The sequence below is a fragment of the Apium graveolens genome, chromosome 7, assembly GCF_009905375.1.
Source record: "Apium graveolens cultivar Ventura chromosome 7, ASM990537v1, whole genome shotgun sequence".
Lineage (NCBI taxonomy): Eukaryota > Viridiplantae > Streptophyta > Magnoliopsida > Apiales > Apiaceae > Apium > Apium graveolens.
Genome location: NC_133653.1, coordinates 61,936,511 through 61,955,755, shown reverse-complemented (window position 1 = coordinate 61,955,755; position 19,245 = coordinate 61,936,511). Strand labels below are relative to the sequence as shown.

Genomic DNA, 19,245 nt, shown 5'->3' with positions numbered 1-19,245 from the left:
TTTGGGAGGTGAATACAGCTCTAACGCTTTTTGTCGCTTGATTTCTTCTGATGGGACTATACGCCAATCCTCATGTACTGACACTCCTCGACAGAATGGTGTTGCTGAAAGTAAACATCGTCATCTTGTTGAAACAACTCGCTCATTTTTGTTGTCGGCTGATGTTCTGAGTGTATTTTGGGGTGCAACACTTCTTACTGCTGTTTATGTGATTAACCGAATTCCAACTGCTCAAAATTCTGGTTTGTCTCCTTTTGGTTGTACCTGCTTTGTTCTTAAACCTCAGGTTGAGCGTAGTAAATTGTCTGCTAAGTCTGCTTTATGTGTGTTTTTGGGCTACGGTGTTACCCAGAAAGGATATCGTTGTTTTGACCCGGTCAGTGGAAAATTGTATGTTTCTCAACATGTTTACTTTTTGGAGCATATTTCGTTTTTCTCTGTTCCTGCTAATTCGCATCATATGACACAAGAAGAGCTTATTCGTATTGATCCTTTTGACACAAACATTGAGGATGCTTCAACCACAAATTCTAATACTTAAGTTCCGGAGGCATCTACATCTCCACCAACTTCTATATCTACATCTCAGACCGACGTCTCCACCTGCTTCTACAACCAATCAATCGTCACCATAGATTTTAAATTCTCCTCCCACTCAACCTTCTACTGAAAGTTCGACTCCTCCGCCAGTTTTCCAGTCTACTCGCATATGTAAGTCCACCCAACTTCCTGATTTTGCTTATTCATCTTATTTCCCATCTTTTGGTTCATTCGTTACATCTGTTCACCATTTGTCTGAGCCTGCATCATATAGAGAGGCTGTTCATGATCCTTTATGGCAAAATGCTATGGCCGAGGAACTTACTGCTTTACATCAAACTCATGCATGAGATTTAATCCCATTGCCGCCAGGAAAACATGCAATTGGTTATCGTTGGGTATATAAAATTAAGACAAAAGCTGATGGATCCGTTGAGCGTTATAAGGCTCGAATTGTTGCTAAAGGTTACTCTCAAGAGTATGGCTTGGACTATGAAGAAATTTTTGCGCTTGTTGCAAAGATGACAACTGTTCGTACTTTGATTGCAGTGGCTTCTGTTTGAAAGTAAAAAATATTTCAGATGGATGTTAAGAGTGCATTCTTGTATGGTGATCTTCAAGAGGAAGTTTACATGACGTCTCCTCCCGGTCTTTCGCATCAACCAGGTTATGTCTGCAGACTTCGTAAATCTATTTATGGTCTTCATCAATCATCTCGTTGTTGGTTTGAGAAGTTTTTTAGGTACTTTATTCACTTGGTTTTCGTCCTAGTAATCATGATTCTGCTATTTTTATACGATCTACGAGTGCTGGTCGTATCTTATTATCTTTATATGTTGATGATATAATTATTATCGGTGATGATTGTGATGGTATTGAGTCATTGAAACGTGAGTTGGCTCGTTATTTTGCTATGAAAGATTTGGGTTTGATCCGTTATTTTTTGGGAATTGAAGTTGCTAGCTCACCAAAGGAGTATCTTTTGTGTCAATCTAAGTACATTGCTGATTTACTTGACCGTGCACGTCTTACTGATACCAAGACTGTGGAAACTCCTTTAGAGATGAATGCTAGATATCCTCCATCTGATGGTCTTCCCTTAGCAGATCCTACTTTATATCGTACGATTATTGGTAGTCTTGTTTATCTCACTATTACTTGTCCAGATATTGCACATGTTGTTCATATAGTTAGTCAATTTGTCACTTTTCCTACTACCGTACATTGGGCTGCAGTTCTTCGCATTATCAGGTATCTTCTTGGGACTCAGTTTCAGAGTCTTTTGTTTCCTTCTAACTCATCTTTAAAGTTGCGTGCTTATAGTGATGCTGATTGGGCCGGTGATCCCAAGGATCGTAAATCCACAACTGGTTTTTGTATTTTTCTTGGTGATTCTCTTATTTCATGGAAGAGTAAAAAATAAGATGTTGTTTCGACATCGTCTTCAGAAGCTTAGTATCGTGTCATGGCTTCCACTACTTGTGATATTGTTTGGTTACGTCGCAACGCTTACTTGCAGATTTGGGTGTTAGCCTTCCTAGTTCCACCCCATTATATTGTGATAATAAGAGTGCAATTCATATTGCACGTAATTCGGTATTTCATGAGCGCACTAAACATATTGATATTGATTGGCATCTTACTCGTCATCATCTGCTGCAAGGTACTATCTCATTGTCTTTTGTTCCTTCTTCGCTTCAGATTGCTGATTGTGACTGGTTACTTAACAATATTCATAAAAAACCCTTTATAAATTTAAAAATTGTAAATGGAAAAAAAGAATGAAAATTATTATACACTTAAATAATTTTTAATTTTATCTTATCGAAGTTTCTATTATGTGCCCAAAGGCGCATGAGGTATTTATCATTTTTTCGCATGGTTCCTTTTTTATAATAGTGATTCACACTAACTCCATCAATCAAATTAGCCTAAAATTATAAGTGTCTGCGCTTATTATGTGCTCACGAGCATACAATAGAAAACTTGATTAAATAAATACTTGCATTGAAAATTTTAAATAGTTCTTTTAACAACGTAACCTCTTAATTTTAGATTTTAGGGGTGTTGGTCCATTTTAGCACCTTTTTAACAAAAAAATGTCCAAAATAACATTGTCTAGGAAGCTGGCCCTCCACTCGTACAGTGGTGATATGTTCAGAGGATGCGTTAGATGTAAACACATTCCATAAATGCGTTACTGATGAAACGCAATCCAAGATCTCGTGTACAGACAGTCCAAACGTTTACAACAGTTGTGTTTTCTATAATATCGCAACTGCTCTTTACATTTTCTTCAGATCTAAGAATAGTTGGCCTTGTACAAGTTACTTCGCACAACTGCACAACTAACTGGGAGTCCAATTTGCGTTCCGGTTACCGCTTCTATGCCACCCATTCTAGTGAGAACACTTCCAATTTACCGGTTATTCTTTGCTCTGTATGTGTATATATATGTGGGTGTTATGTATGTATATCTGTGTTTGTGTGTAATAGTCACGGAGGGGGTTGAGTGGGATGATTGGGAGACCAGAGACGGAAGTAGTCATTAAGGTAAGATTTAGATTTGCATAGAAAGAATATTTGATTTGAGAAACTTATCAGGTGACTGAAACTATTGTCACCAAATTAAAATTTCCTCGTTATATATGTGCTAGTGAAGGACCAATATTGCCTGGAGTGCCATTTGGGATCTACTATCTAAAAATTGTGTTTTTTGGTCCATTTCTCTAATTTTAGCTACTACTTTAAATGACTTCATAATTATCATTAAAGTTAATTATTTCAACTTTGTACCTTAATTCTCTTCTTTGTTGGTGACAACATAAACCCTATTATATAGCACAGTGCACTCTAATCTAGGTCATGCCTATCACTGTTATACTATGCAAATGGTAGCCTGGAGACCATCATACAAGATTCAGGGGTGGACCAAGCACGTATGGTGGATATTGTGTAAGAGGTCTGGTTATACTTGCATTCAGGTTACGATTTTCCAATAGTCCAGTGTGATATAAAGTTATCCAACGTTCTTTTTGATATTGATACGAAAAGCAGCAGCTCTTCCACAGTATCAGTCTTTGAAGGAACCCATTGGGTTACCTGGGGCTGGCACAAGGTACTTCCTCCCTAATATAATGCTCATGCTCAAACTTTCAAGTTTCCCCGTTATCCTCTTCGCTCTCTTTTTCACTTTTGAAATTCATAATGTACTTCCAAAATGTCTGTATCCTAGATGAGGTAGTTACACTTATTATATCTTGACTTGTTCAAATGAAAAAAACAGCAAAATATGTATAGGCATGCCTTGTCAACCCTCTTATTAGGAAAATATGGTCATGCATTAACTGCAAAAATTCCTGGACCAAGTTTGCAAGTTAGATTCAAACAATAATACAATTCATCAATAATCTGATTGCAAGAGCTTGCAAGTCTCCTCCATCAAACTTCTAGGAACGTTTGTAAATTTACTATGTCCTTCATTTTATAAGTTCTCTTTTCATTTCTGTAACTACCAGGAATTCATGGCTATCGAAGACTATGACGTTTTTTTTTGTGTTTTAGAGGGCAAGTGCGGCAGAGTTTTACTTGTCACTAGTCTGAGGCGCTGCAACGCCAAAAATTTCGACCATTCATGGATAACGAAAACATTAATCTCGGAGACGAAATTGATGAGACTATCAAGAAGGCCATCAAGTACTCTAAAAGTGCCATTGTTATTTTATCCAACAAATTTGCATCTTCAAAGCATTGCTTAAATGAGCTTGTTCTGATTCTTGAACGCAACAGGACGTCTAAGTATTTCGTAATACCAATTTTTTATTATATAGAAACAGATGATGTGAAGCACCAGTTAGGAAAATTTGGTGCTGCGCTTCAGCAATTAAAGCAAAACAACAATGACAAAATGGAAGAATGGAGAGCAGCACTGGCCCAAATTGGAGGCATATTAGGCAAGGAGATCAAGGAAAAGAAGTAAGCATATCTCTTTAAATCTTCTTCTGTTCTTTTATATGATCCCAGAATATAATAGAAATATCCCCAGACCTCAATTATTGTATATGGATTTCTTATGTACTCTTACACCAGATAGAGTCATAGAGAAAGTATAGCATATTGTTATTTAGGTTAAGAACACTTCTACAAAATTGGATCTAGCTGACACTACTTCTATAGCACTTCAAAAATAGCGCTATGCAAATGCAAGCAAGGCACTTTACTTAAAAAGCACTATACAAGTTATCGTATTATAAAGTTAAAAATAAACCAGATATTATAAAGATTATCATATCATTTTTTTGATGAACATTATCATAGTTTATGCTTGCATTGCGTTCTTAGAGTAATTAATACTATATCCTTATTGTACACTAAACATAATCTGGTTGTGACAAATTTTATCATTTGAAATGGAAGCGGCCTTATAGAGAACAAGATCATGAAAGATATAATTACAACGTTTAAACAAAAATTCAATGATAATTACCCAGAATCTTTGCTGCAGAATCAGGTCATACCAGCAACAACGTCCAATATTCTTAACATCGCAGAATCATCTGAAACTCCTAGCAAAGTTGAGGACACTTGGTCAGTTATTTGTATACGTATCTATGACATTTTTAGTGTTGTGTTTCTTGGTTATGTTGTGTTTGTGTGTATATTTCTTGGCTTGTTCGTTTCGGTTGCCGTGACAATAATGAAACTGGCCAACAAATTTCCTCATTTCCCTGATGGATTCCCTGATTACCATTTCTAAGTTATAACCACGCCGAGCCCCTATATCAGATCATATTTTTCATACTTAAATATGTTAATTTACAGGTTTATGATGATTTTTTCAGAATAGAATGGAAGCAATATTCTATCCGAGACAATCAATGCAGCTTTCCAGGATTACATTTCAAGTTTGTTAGGGTTTGTGTAAATCTAGTTTTGACTGGATAAACTTTTTCTTCTTTATCTCAAACAAATCCTATCTTATAAATCTAGTTTGAAATATTCAAGACTTATCTTTTATTTGGTTTATCTATTTCAAACAAACTAATAGATTTCTCTTTCAAAGACTTATTCAAATTATTTTCAAACAAATCAGTTTTCAACATTATCTTATCCGGTTGTTTGATAACAAATCTGTCATAACTTGTTTATAAATACAACTCATGATTTCAGATTTGCAGCTAATACTTTCACGCTATATTCTTCATCTGAAACATAATTCTTGTTCTCCATTTTTTACTCGAATATCCAGTCGAACAAGATCTAGTTTGAGTTGTTTGAGACTGTCTCATTGTCTGTCTCATTCATAAGAGACTGACCAATTTACCATATCAGTTAGATAATCGTTATATCGTTTGGGCCTTTAAATTTCAATTGGTATTATAGCGGGTGCATTTAATTCTCTATTTAGTGTTAATTTTGCTAGCGATCCATAGCCCAACCAGACAGGTATTCAAACAATTACCCGCCATTGCTTCAAGGTGCTGAAAATTACAATGACTGGAAATTCCGCATGAAAATCTTCCTCCAGCGTGATGCTTTTGAATGGGATACAGTTGAGAATGGCTTTACAGTTCCAATGAAAGAAGGAAAGCCTAAGTCTATCAAAGAACTCTCTCCTGAAGAACTCAATGCTATGAATTCTAATGTGAAAGCTATAAATTCACTTCTAAATGGCATGGTGGCTACTGAGTTGGGTAAAGTATCAGCTTGTACCACGGCTAAACAAATCTGGGATACTATTAAAGTCAGCCATGAAGGTACATATAAGGTACGTGATGTTAAACTTAGTATGCTAATGAGTGATTATGAAGGTTTCAGGTTGGAAAGAGATGAAAGTATCAAAGAAGCTCAAGGAAGGTTCTTAACCTTGATAAATTCCATATCTCTTCTGGAAAGGACTATTCCACAATCCAAAATCAACCGGAAAGTTCTCAGGGCAATGCCAAAGAAGTTTGCTCCTAAGGTTACCATACTGCATGATTCGAATATTCTTTCTACTATGGACACTCTTACACTTTTTAGTGAATTGGAAGAATTCGAGAATCAGCTTCGCAGATATGATGAAGAAGATGATGCTCCTCGAAATAAAACTCTTGCACTTAATGCAGATGCGGACGAATCTCCTGATAATTCTGATGAGGAAATTGCTCTCTTGACCAAGAAGTTTCACAAATTTCTTGCCAAAAGGAATACATCAAAACGGCTAATGAAGTCTTAGTTTCCGAAGAAAGATTTCAAACCTAATCCCAGCAAAGATAATAAGCTAATTCGAGGAAAGACACTTGCTTCGAATGTGGGAAAAAAGGCATTTCAAAAAGGACCGCAACAAGCTCAAGAACAAGAAGAAAGCATTAATTACCTGGAGTGATGATGATTTAGAAGTCGAGATTTATTCAAACGATGAAGTGGCTCAATTATGTTTTACTGGAATTGAAGACAGCTCCAGTGACAATGATGAGGTACATGATGTTCAATATAATAAACATTCCAATATATCTCAAACTGTATGTAACACCCCCAAATCCGGGGTCGGGGATTCGGGTTGTCACGAGTTCCATTTCCCTTATCAATACTTAATCTTAACAGACAACCAACTACTGCGTACTGTGACCCCACAATACACACACACACCACAAGTTATAGTCTCAGAGATGAATACCAAAAATAACACAAGTCATTTTATTCCACAATTATAAACCATTTCACCTTAAAAGGGGTTTCTGAATAATTTACATATTCCTTGCCATTATTACAATTCATAAATCTACATAAGTCTGGTACATCAAAAGTTGAAAGCCTAGCCTATTGGTAGATCATACCTCAGCTACAACGACATTGATGCCTACAGGAAACTGCAGAACGTTTCCTATCCGCTCGCGAATTGGGAGCTTGATCCTGTTCATCTTGTCTATCTGTTGTTGTGTGATGAAAGAAGAAAGAAAGGGTGAGCAACAAGCCCACCGAAATAATATGTATAATAATTAACAATATATGAGCATTCTCATAGTACTCATAAAAGTCTTGGTCAAGAAGAAATGAACCAAGTTTGATATCTTAACGCGACCAAGTCGCAAAATATTCAGTATATAAGTATATATACTTTTCAAAATCTTTGAAATCCTCTGCCATGCATAATATACACAGAGTTCCAGTTTATAACTGTATAAAAATATCGTTGCAAGGTGATCTCATATATCTAACCTTGTCTCAACATTTTTTTCTAAAAATCTTTGTCATGCATAAGATAATCATTTACTAGATATAAGTTGAAAATGTGAAGTTACGAGATACTCCAGTATACTTATATCTTTTCCGAATACTACTTGAACTACCACCGTTCAAGGTATAATCCGTTTCAAAAGTTCATCACATAGATGAGACTACAAGATAAGATTTGAATAGATTCAATCTTTGAAATATCGTTATAAATAATAAAGTTACGAGATACTGTATTAAGTCCCGATATATATACACCTATATATATACATTTCATACACTCCTTGAAAACCTCTGTTATGAAAATTATAAACAGAGTTGTAATATCCAATGAATTTGGAAAGGAGAAAACCTTGGCATAAATCTGATATCTTGCTGATCAGGCAAAGATACCAATAAGTAACCTTTTCTACTATTAGATGGATGAATTCCCCATTGGTCATCACCCTGGCCGCAATAGGACCTTATGCTGGACTGCCACTCAGCCACTTACGCATTTGATGGACTCCCACTGAGCCACTTACACTTTCTTGGACGCCTGCTGAGCCCATGTTGCTTATGCCGACTCAAATAGATGAACTTACTTCCCGAACGATGGACAAGTAATCAAGATGTTTTCTCAAAACAGCAACCTCGTTGCGAATGTAAAATACACCACTGAGTCGGATCTCTCAGGTTTTGAGCGAGTATTTAAATCCACTTCGAAAGGAAGATCTTAAATATTAAAATGAGTTTTGGGATCCGCTCTAACTTTTAAAAATTATTTTAAAGACTCGAAAACATTTTTAAGAATGTTTGGAGTAATGCTGATTTAATGAAATAAATCAGTCCCGATATATTAGAAAATATATGAATATTATTATTTAAATAATATTCCCAAAAGGATAATCCTTATAAAAATAATTGAAGTAGAAGTTTTAAAACTTATACTTGAAATGAATAATAAATAACCAAAGATATACGATCTTTATTATATAATCAAAAATAAGTTTGATTATCGAAACATTATTCTTTAATAAAATAAAGAATATTATTTAATAAAATAAGCGGAGTCATAAGTCCTCGAATGAATATTCAAAATAATATTCATTAAATAAAATAAACGGAGTCATAAGTCCTCGAATGAATATTCAAAATAATATTCATTAATTAAAAAAAGTTATTGAATAAACCTTATTCGATTAATGGTTTTAAAAACTATTCATATATATATATAAATATATATGTATTATACTCGGGAACATCGACTCCCGGTTTAGAAAAATGTTCACCTTTGGGTCCTCTATACTAAGGGTATACGCAACTACTGCTTATCTCTAGCATATGTATCAACTTATAAGCGATTGAATCAACAATTAAATATCAAGATTACGAAACATACATGCATATATACCATATCAGCATGCTCCAATATATCGCAAAATTTGTTAATAACAATCATGCACTTATCACAAGATAATGCATATACATATATTTACATCACAACGACAGTATAACGGGTAAAAAACTTGCCTGAGTGTTCCCGGATAGACTTAAGCTTAGAGTGGGTCCGATAAACTATGAACAACAACATAAGTCGGAATTAAACCCCGGTCGCTTAAGAAACTAGACTTTAACCAATTGAACCCTAACGTTCGCTTATGGTCACTTCTACGCTTAACGAATCACATAAGTCATTCGAGTACCCTCGGCTCCACCATTTTTAATAAATTAACCATTAAGAATTTTAAGGCGATTCTTTCGCGAGTACCCTAACAACTGCCTGATCCACTTTACATAATTGTTTCGTACTCCAATTAGTCATTTAAGGGCCTTAACCAAGGTTTTAAAGTAAGGCGAGGGGTAATGGTTCGTTCGCGAAACGCCGTTACTTAAAACGGTCATTTCTCCTAAACCGTACATCGGATTCAAGCGAACCATATATCAAGACGAAGCTCGTAACATGAACTATCTAAACATGGCAATGGTCAGAATCTAAAAGTGAGTTCACGGGTCCTGAAGTTAAGAACAAAACAGTCTAAGGTAAATCAGGCATTACGACGACTATGTTTACGCGATTTCCCAAATTTTACCATTCCAAATCATATCAATCCAACTACCAATCAACAAAAATTCACGATACACATCAATGCTACTGATTTCAGTCATAATAAGCCCAAGAATCTCAATTTAATCCAATATCATACTATCTTCAAATTCAACCAAACTACTAAATCAAACAAGGTTCAATTCATGCTTAAACATTTAAACTACTACTCCTCCATTAACAATCATCAACACCTCAATTAAAATCCAATCACTACAAACCCAACCAAACTTTAAACACACAAGCATCATGCTTCTCATGAACTATATTAATCAAAACCACTCCTAAATATTCAAAGTAAAACTAGGGTTTGAAGTTTTATACCTTCCTTGAAGCTTTTAATCCATGAAAGATCCTTGGAATGCCCATGGAAGCCTTAATCTGTGCTTAAGCTACCTTGACCTTAAAAATAAAATCAAGAATCAAAAATTTGTTCTTGAAAGTTACTATTCACCCTAAACTAAAATGATTTATTTGAGCTAGCAAACCTTGGATTCAAGCACTCAAACTACTTGCTCTTCATAGTTATGAAATATAGAATTCAAGGAAACAAACCTCTTGAATTATGATTGAGTGGATCTTGGGTTTGGAAATTTTTCTTCTTGTTTTTCTTCAAAAAACCGTGAGCAAGGAGATGGGGGGGGGAGAAATGAATGTGTTTGCTTGGTTGCTTCCTTTTGTCTGTTTAATTAAATTGTTACCATGGTAAAAATTGTGTGGCTTATAATCAACCAACAAATCCTTCACATTTGGTCATGCTTATGTCATCCACTTATGTCATCTTCCCACACTTGTCTTGTTCTTGTTGGTGTGATGACATCATCATCATTAACCTCTTTGATTAACTCCTAATTACTTGGCTAATGATCGCTGATCTGTTATACGGTTCGCTTAACTTTCGTTCTCGTTTATCGTTTGAGGGATCATACCCGGGATCTTATTACTTGGGTTCCCTTAACCTTTCTCAATACATTATATTTCCTTTTATGATCCCCTCTTATAATCTTTGAATTTAAATCCTTTTTATCCTGTTACCTTATACTCAATTCTTTCGGTATCTGGTGGATTTTCGGGAAAAATCAAAGTGTTCGAATTTGGATTCTGATGATCTTTACATACACTTATATACCATATAGAGTACTAATAAGATCTCAGAATAACAATAAAAGAACCTCTATAAAGTGAGGCATGAAAAGTTTTCTTATTCAGCATAATCAGCAAAATCACTATTCATAAGGGTTACAAAAAGTTCAAATTTTTTGGGGTTATTACAGTCTCCCCTCCTTAAAAGGATTCCATCCCGGAATCGGATAGAAAATAATTAGGGGTACTTTTCTAGCATTGCACTCTCTAGTTCCCAAGTTGATTCCTCCACATTATGATTCCGCCATAGCACTCTTACTAGCTTGATCACTTTGTTCCGAAGCACCTGTTCCTTCTTATCTATAATCTTTACTGGTTTCTCCACGTAAGTCAGATCTGGTTGCATATCCACCTGCTCGTACTCCACTATGTGTCTGGCATCACGATGATACTTCCTTAGCATTGACACATGGAACATATTATGAACTTGCTACAGTTTCGGGGGGTAGGGCTAGCTCATATGCTAACTTCCCAATACGTCTTAATATATCCTAGGGTCCAACAAATCGTGGACTTAGCTTTCCTTTCTTTCTGAACCTCATCAATCCTTTCCAAGGGAATACATATAACAACACTAGGTCCCCTACTTCCTATTCTTTGTCCTTTCATGTCAATTCAACATACTTCTTATGTCCATCTTGGGCTACTACCAGCCATCCTCTGATTAGATCTATTATATCCCTGGTCACTTGGACTACTGCGGGTCCGAGCATCTTGCTCTACAACTTCATCCTAACATAAGGGAGATCGACATTGTCTTCCCTCAAGGATCTCATAAGGCGACATCTCGATATTGACATACCATCTATCGTTGTAAGAAAACTCGATCCGTGCTAAGTGATCATTCTAAATTCTTTCAAGTCTATCGCACAGACTCTCATCATAGCTTCTAGCGTTATAGCTTTTGCTTCTCAATACCCACTATTTTCCAGTTCGTAATCGTTACTATCTTCCGTACATAATACTATACTGGTTACACCTTTGCTCGTTAGCATTCTATAACCTTTTAATACACGCGTCAACCTTAGTATCACGAATGTGTTTCCATTCCGAATACCACCATACTCATACTACTCCTTTTCTAACTACTTCTATCTTCGAAAGCTTGATCCATCATATAGAGGTAAAGGAATTTGTTGAGAGATCACTATGATCATGAACACTTGTTCTATTGCATAGTTAGTATAGAAGGTGGCCTGCCTTTAGTACTTGACAAGCAATTAAACAACATGTGGTATCCTACTAGGCTTCTATCACACAGATAGATAGTCATTTGGCAATACCTCCCCTTCTGGAAGGGTTGTTCTTCTCAGCTTATACAAAATGAAAAGGAGAGAAAAGAATGAATTGAAGAGAATTGTATATATATATAAAATATATCATCACAAAATATCTGGCTTGGAATCTACCTCTGAACTATAGAGGTTTGTCATAGGAGAACAAAACATATACATATATATATCAACATCAGGTATTATAGCATCGCATTTCACGTGCCAGAATATTTACTATTCCATCCATCATTCCATGGACCCATGCTTTTGCTCGAGCTCATAAACACTCACTTTTTAAACTCCCTCGACATCGAAACTCGAATAAGGGATTTCGTTCTAGATATCATCGTTACTGGAATCCATTGCTACACCGCAACCTTCTTCGTATAGTAATACTACTCTTTATCGATAAGAAGGAATAAATATTCATAGGTAAATAATCGACTTAATTAGTCTATCAATGATAACTTATACATCACCACGACCCGATTAGTGGTACTCAATCTCAACATCCATTCTAATACAACTCTTACGGTTGTAATCAACTCATTACTCGCAGAATCATTGCTGCATTACTATGGTCCATCGCTGACCTACTGTAGTCATTCGCTTTCCTCAGAATCTTAATATCTAATCATACGGAGTCTATATCTGCCGTATCAAAATCTTTTAAGGAGTTAACATAATCACCATTCATGATTCATGAAGAACACTCCAGATCCTGACGTACATTCATGACATGAAGCAGATAAAATTGCAGAAGAGTTTCAATCAAAGCAACGATAGCAGGTTAATACCATTCTTAATCATATGTCTTTATTAGGAGACATAAATCTCAAAGTTCATTTAGACCTTTCGTAACATGGTCTTGGCTTATCTCAAGATATGACCTTATAAGATAGATAGCCCGCTCACGGCGATTACATAAATTAAATCTTTACCAAACTACTATCACGGTTGAGTATCGCACAATCATCAGAAGGAATGTCAATCTTCCAAACCATAATACAACCTTCACGGCTTCAACCATCATCACTGTATTCCTCTGGCACGAGCGCCTATAATTATCCTCTTACATTTAAAGTGTCGGCCACCTCTTTGGCCTTTCCTGATAGTAAAATTTCCTTACTATCAATGTCTTTTAAATGACCTTCAACTAAATTTTCTACCTCATTTCCAATCACCGCTTGTGTGAAAATGCTCTTCCTTACGCTTTGGTAAAAAAAATATATCACCATTTTTCCATAATTATTGCCTCGGTCTTTTAGAGGTTAACATTGTCACGACTGACTCTCGATCATTCTTCAGACGTCTCTTATCTTGGGTCCTACTTGTTTTCACCAATCTCGACCCTCATTAGATCGATCTATAATTTCTTATAATTCAACACGTGCCCCACCTGGCATTATTATAATTACGTCATATTTCCTTTATCAAAATTTCTATGCTTAAGAACTTTGAATACTACTTTTCTCCTTGTAAAACCTCTAAGGTTATCCTTAAATCCTTCATCAGGTACACCCTAGGTACAGGGCATATCAAGATACCATTTACCAATACCAGAATCATTGTCTATATAGTTCTGAAAACTTTCTCCACTGATCTTTAAAGGTTGTTGTTGCCTTAGTTCTTCATTCCATACTACCCAACTCATAATGTCCCTACTAAGGGTGAAATGCCAACCTTTATACATTCCCCTAGGGTTCATCTCAAGTTATCGGGGTTTTATCCTTAATTTCACCTTTAAAAGATACTTACACTCTTCCATGGATAAATCAAGTCATATATCCTTGATAGATTATCTTATTCAATCATTCTCACCTCGATAGTTTATGCCTAATTTCATAATAATATCCTTATCTAAAATGAGGTCAATCCATATGGCCTCCAAAAGATAACAACGGTTATCCACTTTTCTTGCCTGATTTGGTAACGATAACAGGGATGTTATGGAATATATTAGCCGTGTTCAACGTGAACTTCTTTTTACTAAATCCTCATTTACTTTTGTTGTTTATCTCAACAGTCATCTCAATGTTGAGATATCTTCTATACTTGGTGTCTCCTTTTTTGGGTATCAATTGACATACGTTACTTACATTTCACATTCTTGAAGGTCACTTCCTTCATCCAATTTTCCTAATTTCTTACTTTCTTGTCTCCTCAGTCTATCCCCGTCTCATTATTTATCCTTCGAACTATCTCAAGGTTTCCTCGAATCCTCCCAACTTACAGGGGATAAAATATATGTATCTCTTATGCCTTCAACCATCAACTTTAACTTATGGTGAATCACCCTCATCCTGACGAATACATATTTTTCTATTTCTATTGCTACGAGTCTTTAGGGTTTCCTCATACCCAACTCCCTTATCATTCCTCAAACTCTATTTTCTTTATTTTCCTTTCCACTTCAGTTTTTTTTTAATTTTCTTTTCTATTACAATCATTTCATGAACCCACTACTCATTGACTTCAAACATCACGTCGTTCTGGGATTCTTGTCATCAGAAGGAATCTTGACAACTTTTATAACTTAGCTTCATAATTCATCATACTCGCCTGCCTTTGTTCAGACTCTAAAGCTTTTACACTATCTCCATAACCTTGGGAATTACTTTCCCGAAAACAATTGACTGAACTTTAATCAGTTTATTCTAACCTCTGGCTCCGTGCCTTTCTTGGTCTTTCACCAGCGGGTGGCCTCTCTCTTAGGAGGGTAAGTGACAAAAACAGTCTTTTGTGATTCGTCCATTATTTAGAATCTCAAATGATTCCTATATTTCCTTTAGCCAGGCTCTCGCCTCTACTGGGTTCGCTTGTTCCTTGGAACTCTGAGAGCTTAGCGACTTAAAGGTCCTGAAAGAATTTCCCACCGCACTGTCTCCTCAGGGTGGTGGTTGGGGATAATAGTCTAATTTTTTTTTAGACAGGTCCATGAATTGCCGTATAGGAGCACCGTCTCGGGCCTCCTTATCTTGCTCGACTTCTATTTTCTCAGTATGAAATGTTTCATCCTTCTCCCATAATCAGGGTTATCTTATACGTTAAAATCCTTGTTTTTTATTTCATTATATTATGGGTTCTTTCTTTCTTGATGGCGACCTCCCTGACTATCACATTCAGGGTTTGCCCTAAATCTTATTTCTCAAACTATGAATTTCATCTAAGATCTCGTCCTTAAGCCCTTGAACGTTTGGAACCCAAATTTTATAGGAATACCTCATTATTTCCTTATCATCTTTCTCAGTATTAATCTCTTTTCCAGTCATTGGCTTTCTGCCTTCATTCATCATTTTTTTTGGCACCATATGATCTTTTCCAATAATTCGGGCTACATTACAATCTCAAACAGCTTTTCAGTATCGGCTCCAGTTACCTTCACTTCTATTTCCATTTTTTTTTCAAAATCTCTTATCAACTCTCCCAAAGACATTTTCATCTTGAGTCTCTCTTTTATACTAAGGGCATTAGTCACCATTTTGGCTTTCCCTGGATGATAAAGAATCTCTTAATCGTAATCCTTGATTAGCTCTAACCACCTCCTCTGGCGCATGTTAAGCTCTTTCTGCGTGAAAATGAACTAGAACACTTATGGCTTGTGTAAATCTCGCACTTCTCTCCATACAAGTAGTGCCTCCAATCTTTAGGGCAAAACTATTACCACGAGCCCAAGCTCATGGGTGGGGATATCAAATTTTATATTCCCTTAATTGTCTTGACGCGTACACGATTACCTTGTTGTGCTGTAAGAAGCACCCTAATTCCTTATGCGAAGCGTCACTACACATCACAAAATCTCCTTTTCCATCAGGCAACACCATCATAGGGGCCGTCACCAACCTTTGCTTTAGTTCTTAAAAGTTGTTCTCGTATTTCTCTGTCCATTCGAACTTCTCAATCTTACGAGTAAGCCGCGTTAAAAGGGCTACTATCTTTAGAAACTTTAACGAACCTCCGGTAGTGACCGGCCAATCCTACCTCTGGTAGTCGCTCTAACCATGGTTATCAATTCCTCAGCGACCATCTCTTCAGTCTTGTTAGGATCCTCCACGAGATCCTTCTCAGCAACAATCCCTTCTGGGACAATATCCTCAACCGCTACATCCTCAATATTAACATCATCCGGTCCCGCGTTAGGACGCTCTGTCGGATCCACAATCTGATCTCCAATAAGTAATAAAACATGATCGTGTTGTTGCTCCTCAACCTCAGGGTTCGGAGTCCCGCTACCATATACGATAACGAACTACACTTCTATCACATTATTTATAAGGGTTCCCATGAGGGTTTTAACTATCAGTACTACGTTAGGTAGTCCGACTATGAACTTGGCAAGAGTTCTTCTTATCTTAGTGAACTTATTATTTTAACATCACATCATCTCTGAGGTTTATAACGCTTAGCTCTGATACCATTTCTGTAACACCCCCAAATTCGGGGTCGGGGATTCGGGTTGTCACGAGTTCCATTTCCCTTATCAATACTTAATCTTAACAGTCAACCAACTACTGCGTACTGTGACTCCACAATATACACACACACCACAAGTTATAGTCTCAGAGATGAATTTCAAAAATAACACAAGTCATTTTATTCCACAATTATAAACCATTTCACCTTAAAAAGGGTTTCTGAATAATTTACATATTCCTTGCCATTATTACAATTCATAAATATACATAAGTCTGGTACATCAAAAGTTGAAAGCCTAGCCTATTGGTAGATCCTACCTCAGCTACAATGGCATCAATGCCTACAGGAAACTGCGGAACGTTTCCTATCCACTCGCGAATTGGGTGCTTGATCCTGTGCATCTTGTCTATCTGTTGTTGTGTGATGAAAGAAGAAAGTAAGGGTGAGCAACAAGCCCACCGAAATAATATGTATAATAATTAACAATATATGAGCATTCTCATAGTACTCATTAAAGTCTTGGTCAAGAAGAAATGAACCAAGTTTGATATCTTAACGCGACCAAGTCACAAAATATTCAGTATATAAGTATATATACTTTTCAAAATCTTTGAAATCCTCTGCCATGCATAATATACACAGAGTTCCAGTTTATAACTGTATAAAAATATCGTTGCAAGGTGATCTCATATATCTAACCTTGTCTCAACGTTTTTTTTCTGAAAATCTTTGTCATGCATAAGATAATCATTTACTAGATATAAGTTGAAAATGTGAAGTTACGAGATACTCCAGTATACTTATATCTTTTCCGAATACTACTTGAACTACCACCGTTCAAGTTATAATCCGTTTCAAAAGTTCATCACATAGATGAGACTACAAGATAAGATTTGAATAGATTCAATCTTTGAAATATCATTATAAATAATGAAGTTACGAGATACTTCATTAAGTCCCGATTTATATACACCTATATATATATACATTTCATACACTCCTTGAAAACCTCTGTTATGAAAATTATAAACAGAGTTGTAATATCCAATGAATTTGGAAAGGAGAAAACCTTGGCATAAACCTGATATCTTGCTGATCAGGCAAAAATACCAATAAGTAACCTTTTCTACTAGTAGATGGACGAATTCCCCACTGGTCATCACTCTGGCCGTAATAGGACCTTATGCTAGACTGCCACTCAGCCACTTACGTATTTGATGGACTCCCACTGAGCCACTTACACTTTCTTGGACGCCCTCTAAGCCCATGTTGCTTATGCCGACTCAAATAGATGAACTTACTTCCCGAACGATGGACAAGTAATCAAGATGTTTTCTCAAAACAGCAACCTCGTTGCGAATGTAATATACACCACTGAGCCGGATCCCTCAGGTTTTGAGCGAGTATTTAAATCCCCTTCGAAAGGAAGATCTTAAATATAAAAATGAGTTTTGGGATCCACTCTAACTTTTAAAAATCATTTTAAAGACTCGAAAACATTTTTAAGAATGTTTGGAGTAATGCTGATTTAATGAAATAAATCAGTCCCGATATATTAGAATATATCTGAATATTATTATTTAAATAATATTCCCAAAAAGATAATTCTTATAAAAATAATTGAAGTAGTAGTTTTAAAACTTATACTTGAAACGAATAATAAATAATCAAAGATATACGATCTTTATTTAAATAATCAAAAATAAGTTTGATTATCGAAACATTATTCTTTAATAAAATAAAGAATATTATTTAATAAAATAAGCGGAGTCATAAGTCCTCGAATGAATATTCAAATTAATATTCATTAAATAAAATAAACGGAGTCATAAGTCCTCGAATGAATATTCAAACTAATATTCATTAATTAAAATAAAGTTATCGAATAAACCTTATTCGATTAATGGTTTTGAAAACTATATATATATATATATATATATATATATATATATATATATATATATATTATACGCGGGAACATCGACTCCCGGTTTAGAAAAATGTTCACCTTTGGGTACCCTATACTAAGGGTATACGCAACTATTGCTTATCTCTAGCATAGGTATTATGCAACTTATAAGCGATTGAATCAACAATTAGATATCAAGATTACGAAACAGACATGCATATATACCATATCAGCATGCTCCAATATATCGTAAAATTTGCTAATAACAATCATGCACTTATCACAAGATAATGCATATACATATATTTACATCACGACGATAGTATAACGGGTAGAAAACTTGCCTGAGTGTTCCCGGATAGACTTAAGCTTAGAGTGAGTCTGATAACCTATGAACAACAACATAAGTCGGAATTAAACCCCGGTCGCTTAAGAAACTAGACTTTAACCAATTGAACCCTAACGTTCGCTTATGGTCACTTCTACGCTTAACAAATCACATAAGTCATTCGAGTACCCTCGGCTCCACCATTTTTAATAAATTAACCATTAAGAATTTTAAGGCGATTCTTTTGAGAGTACCCTACCAACTGCCTAATCCACTTTACATAATTGTTTCATACTCCAATTAGTCATTTAAGGGCCTTAACCAAGGTTTTAAA

General features: G+C 35.7%; 1 protein-coding gene across 6 annotated transcripts; it reads left to right on the top strand.

The window, feature by feature from the left end:
* Positions 1-2,678: 2,678 nt before the first annotated feature.
* On the top strand, positions 2,679-5,543 carry LOC141670613 (uncharacterized). 6 transcript variants are annotated; one of them, XM_074476545.1, is made up of 6 exons: positions 2,679-3,093; positions 3,403-3,502; positions 3,598-3,658; positions 4,059-4,236; positions 4,371-4,515; positions 5,045-5,543. In XM_074476545.1, exons 2-6 carry the CDS (start codon positions 3,426-3,428, stop codon positions 5,229-5,231), a joined length of 648 nt encoding a protein of 215 aa, XP_074332646.1. In that variant the 5' UTR covers positions 2,679-3,093; positions 3,403-3,425; the 3' UTR covers positions 5,232-5,543. The 6 variants fall into 6 exon arrangements, 3 of the variants coding, with proteins under 3 accessions (XP_074332646.1, XP_074332648.1, XP_074332647.1); XM_074476547.1 differs by having other exon boundaries at positions 2,679-3,502; positions 5,045-5,127; positions 5,382-5,543; XM_074476546.1 differs by having other exon boundaries at positions 2,679-3,502; positions 5,045-5,127; positions 5,362-5,543.
* Positions 5,544-19,245: the final 13,702 nt, after the last annotated feature.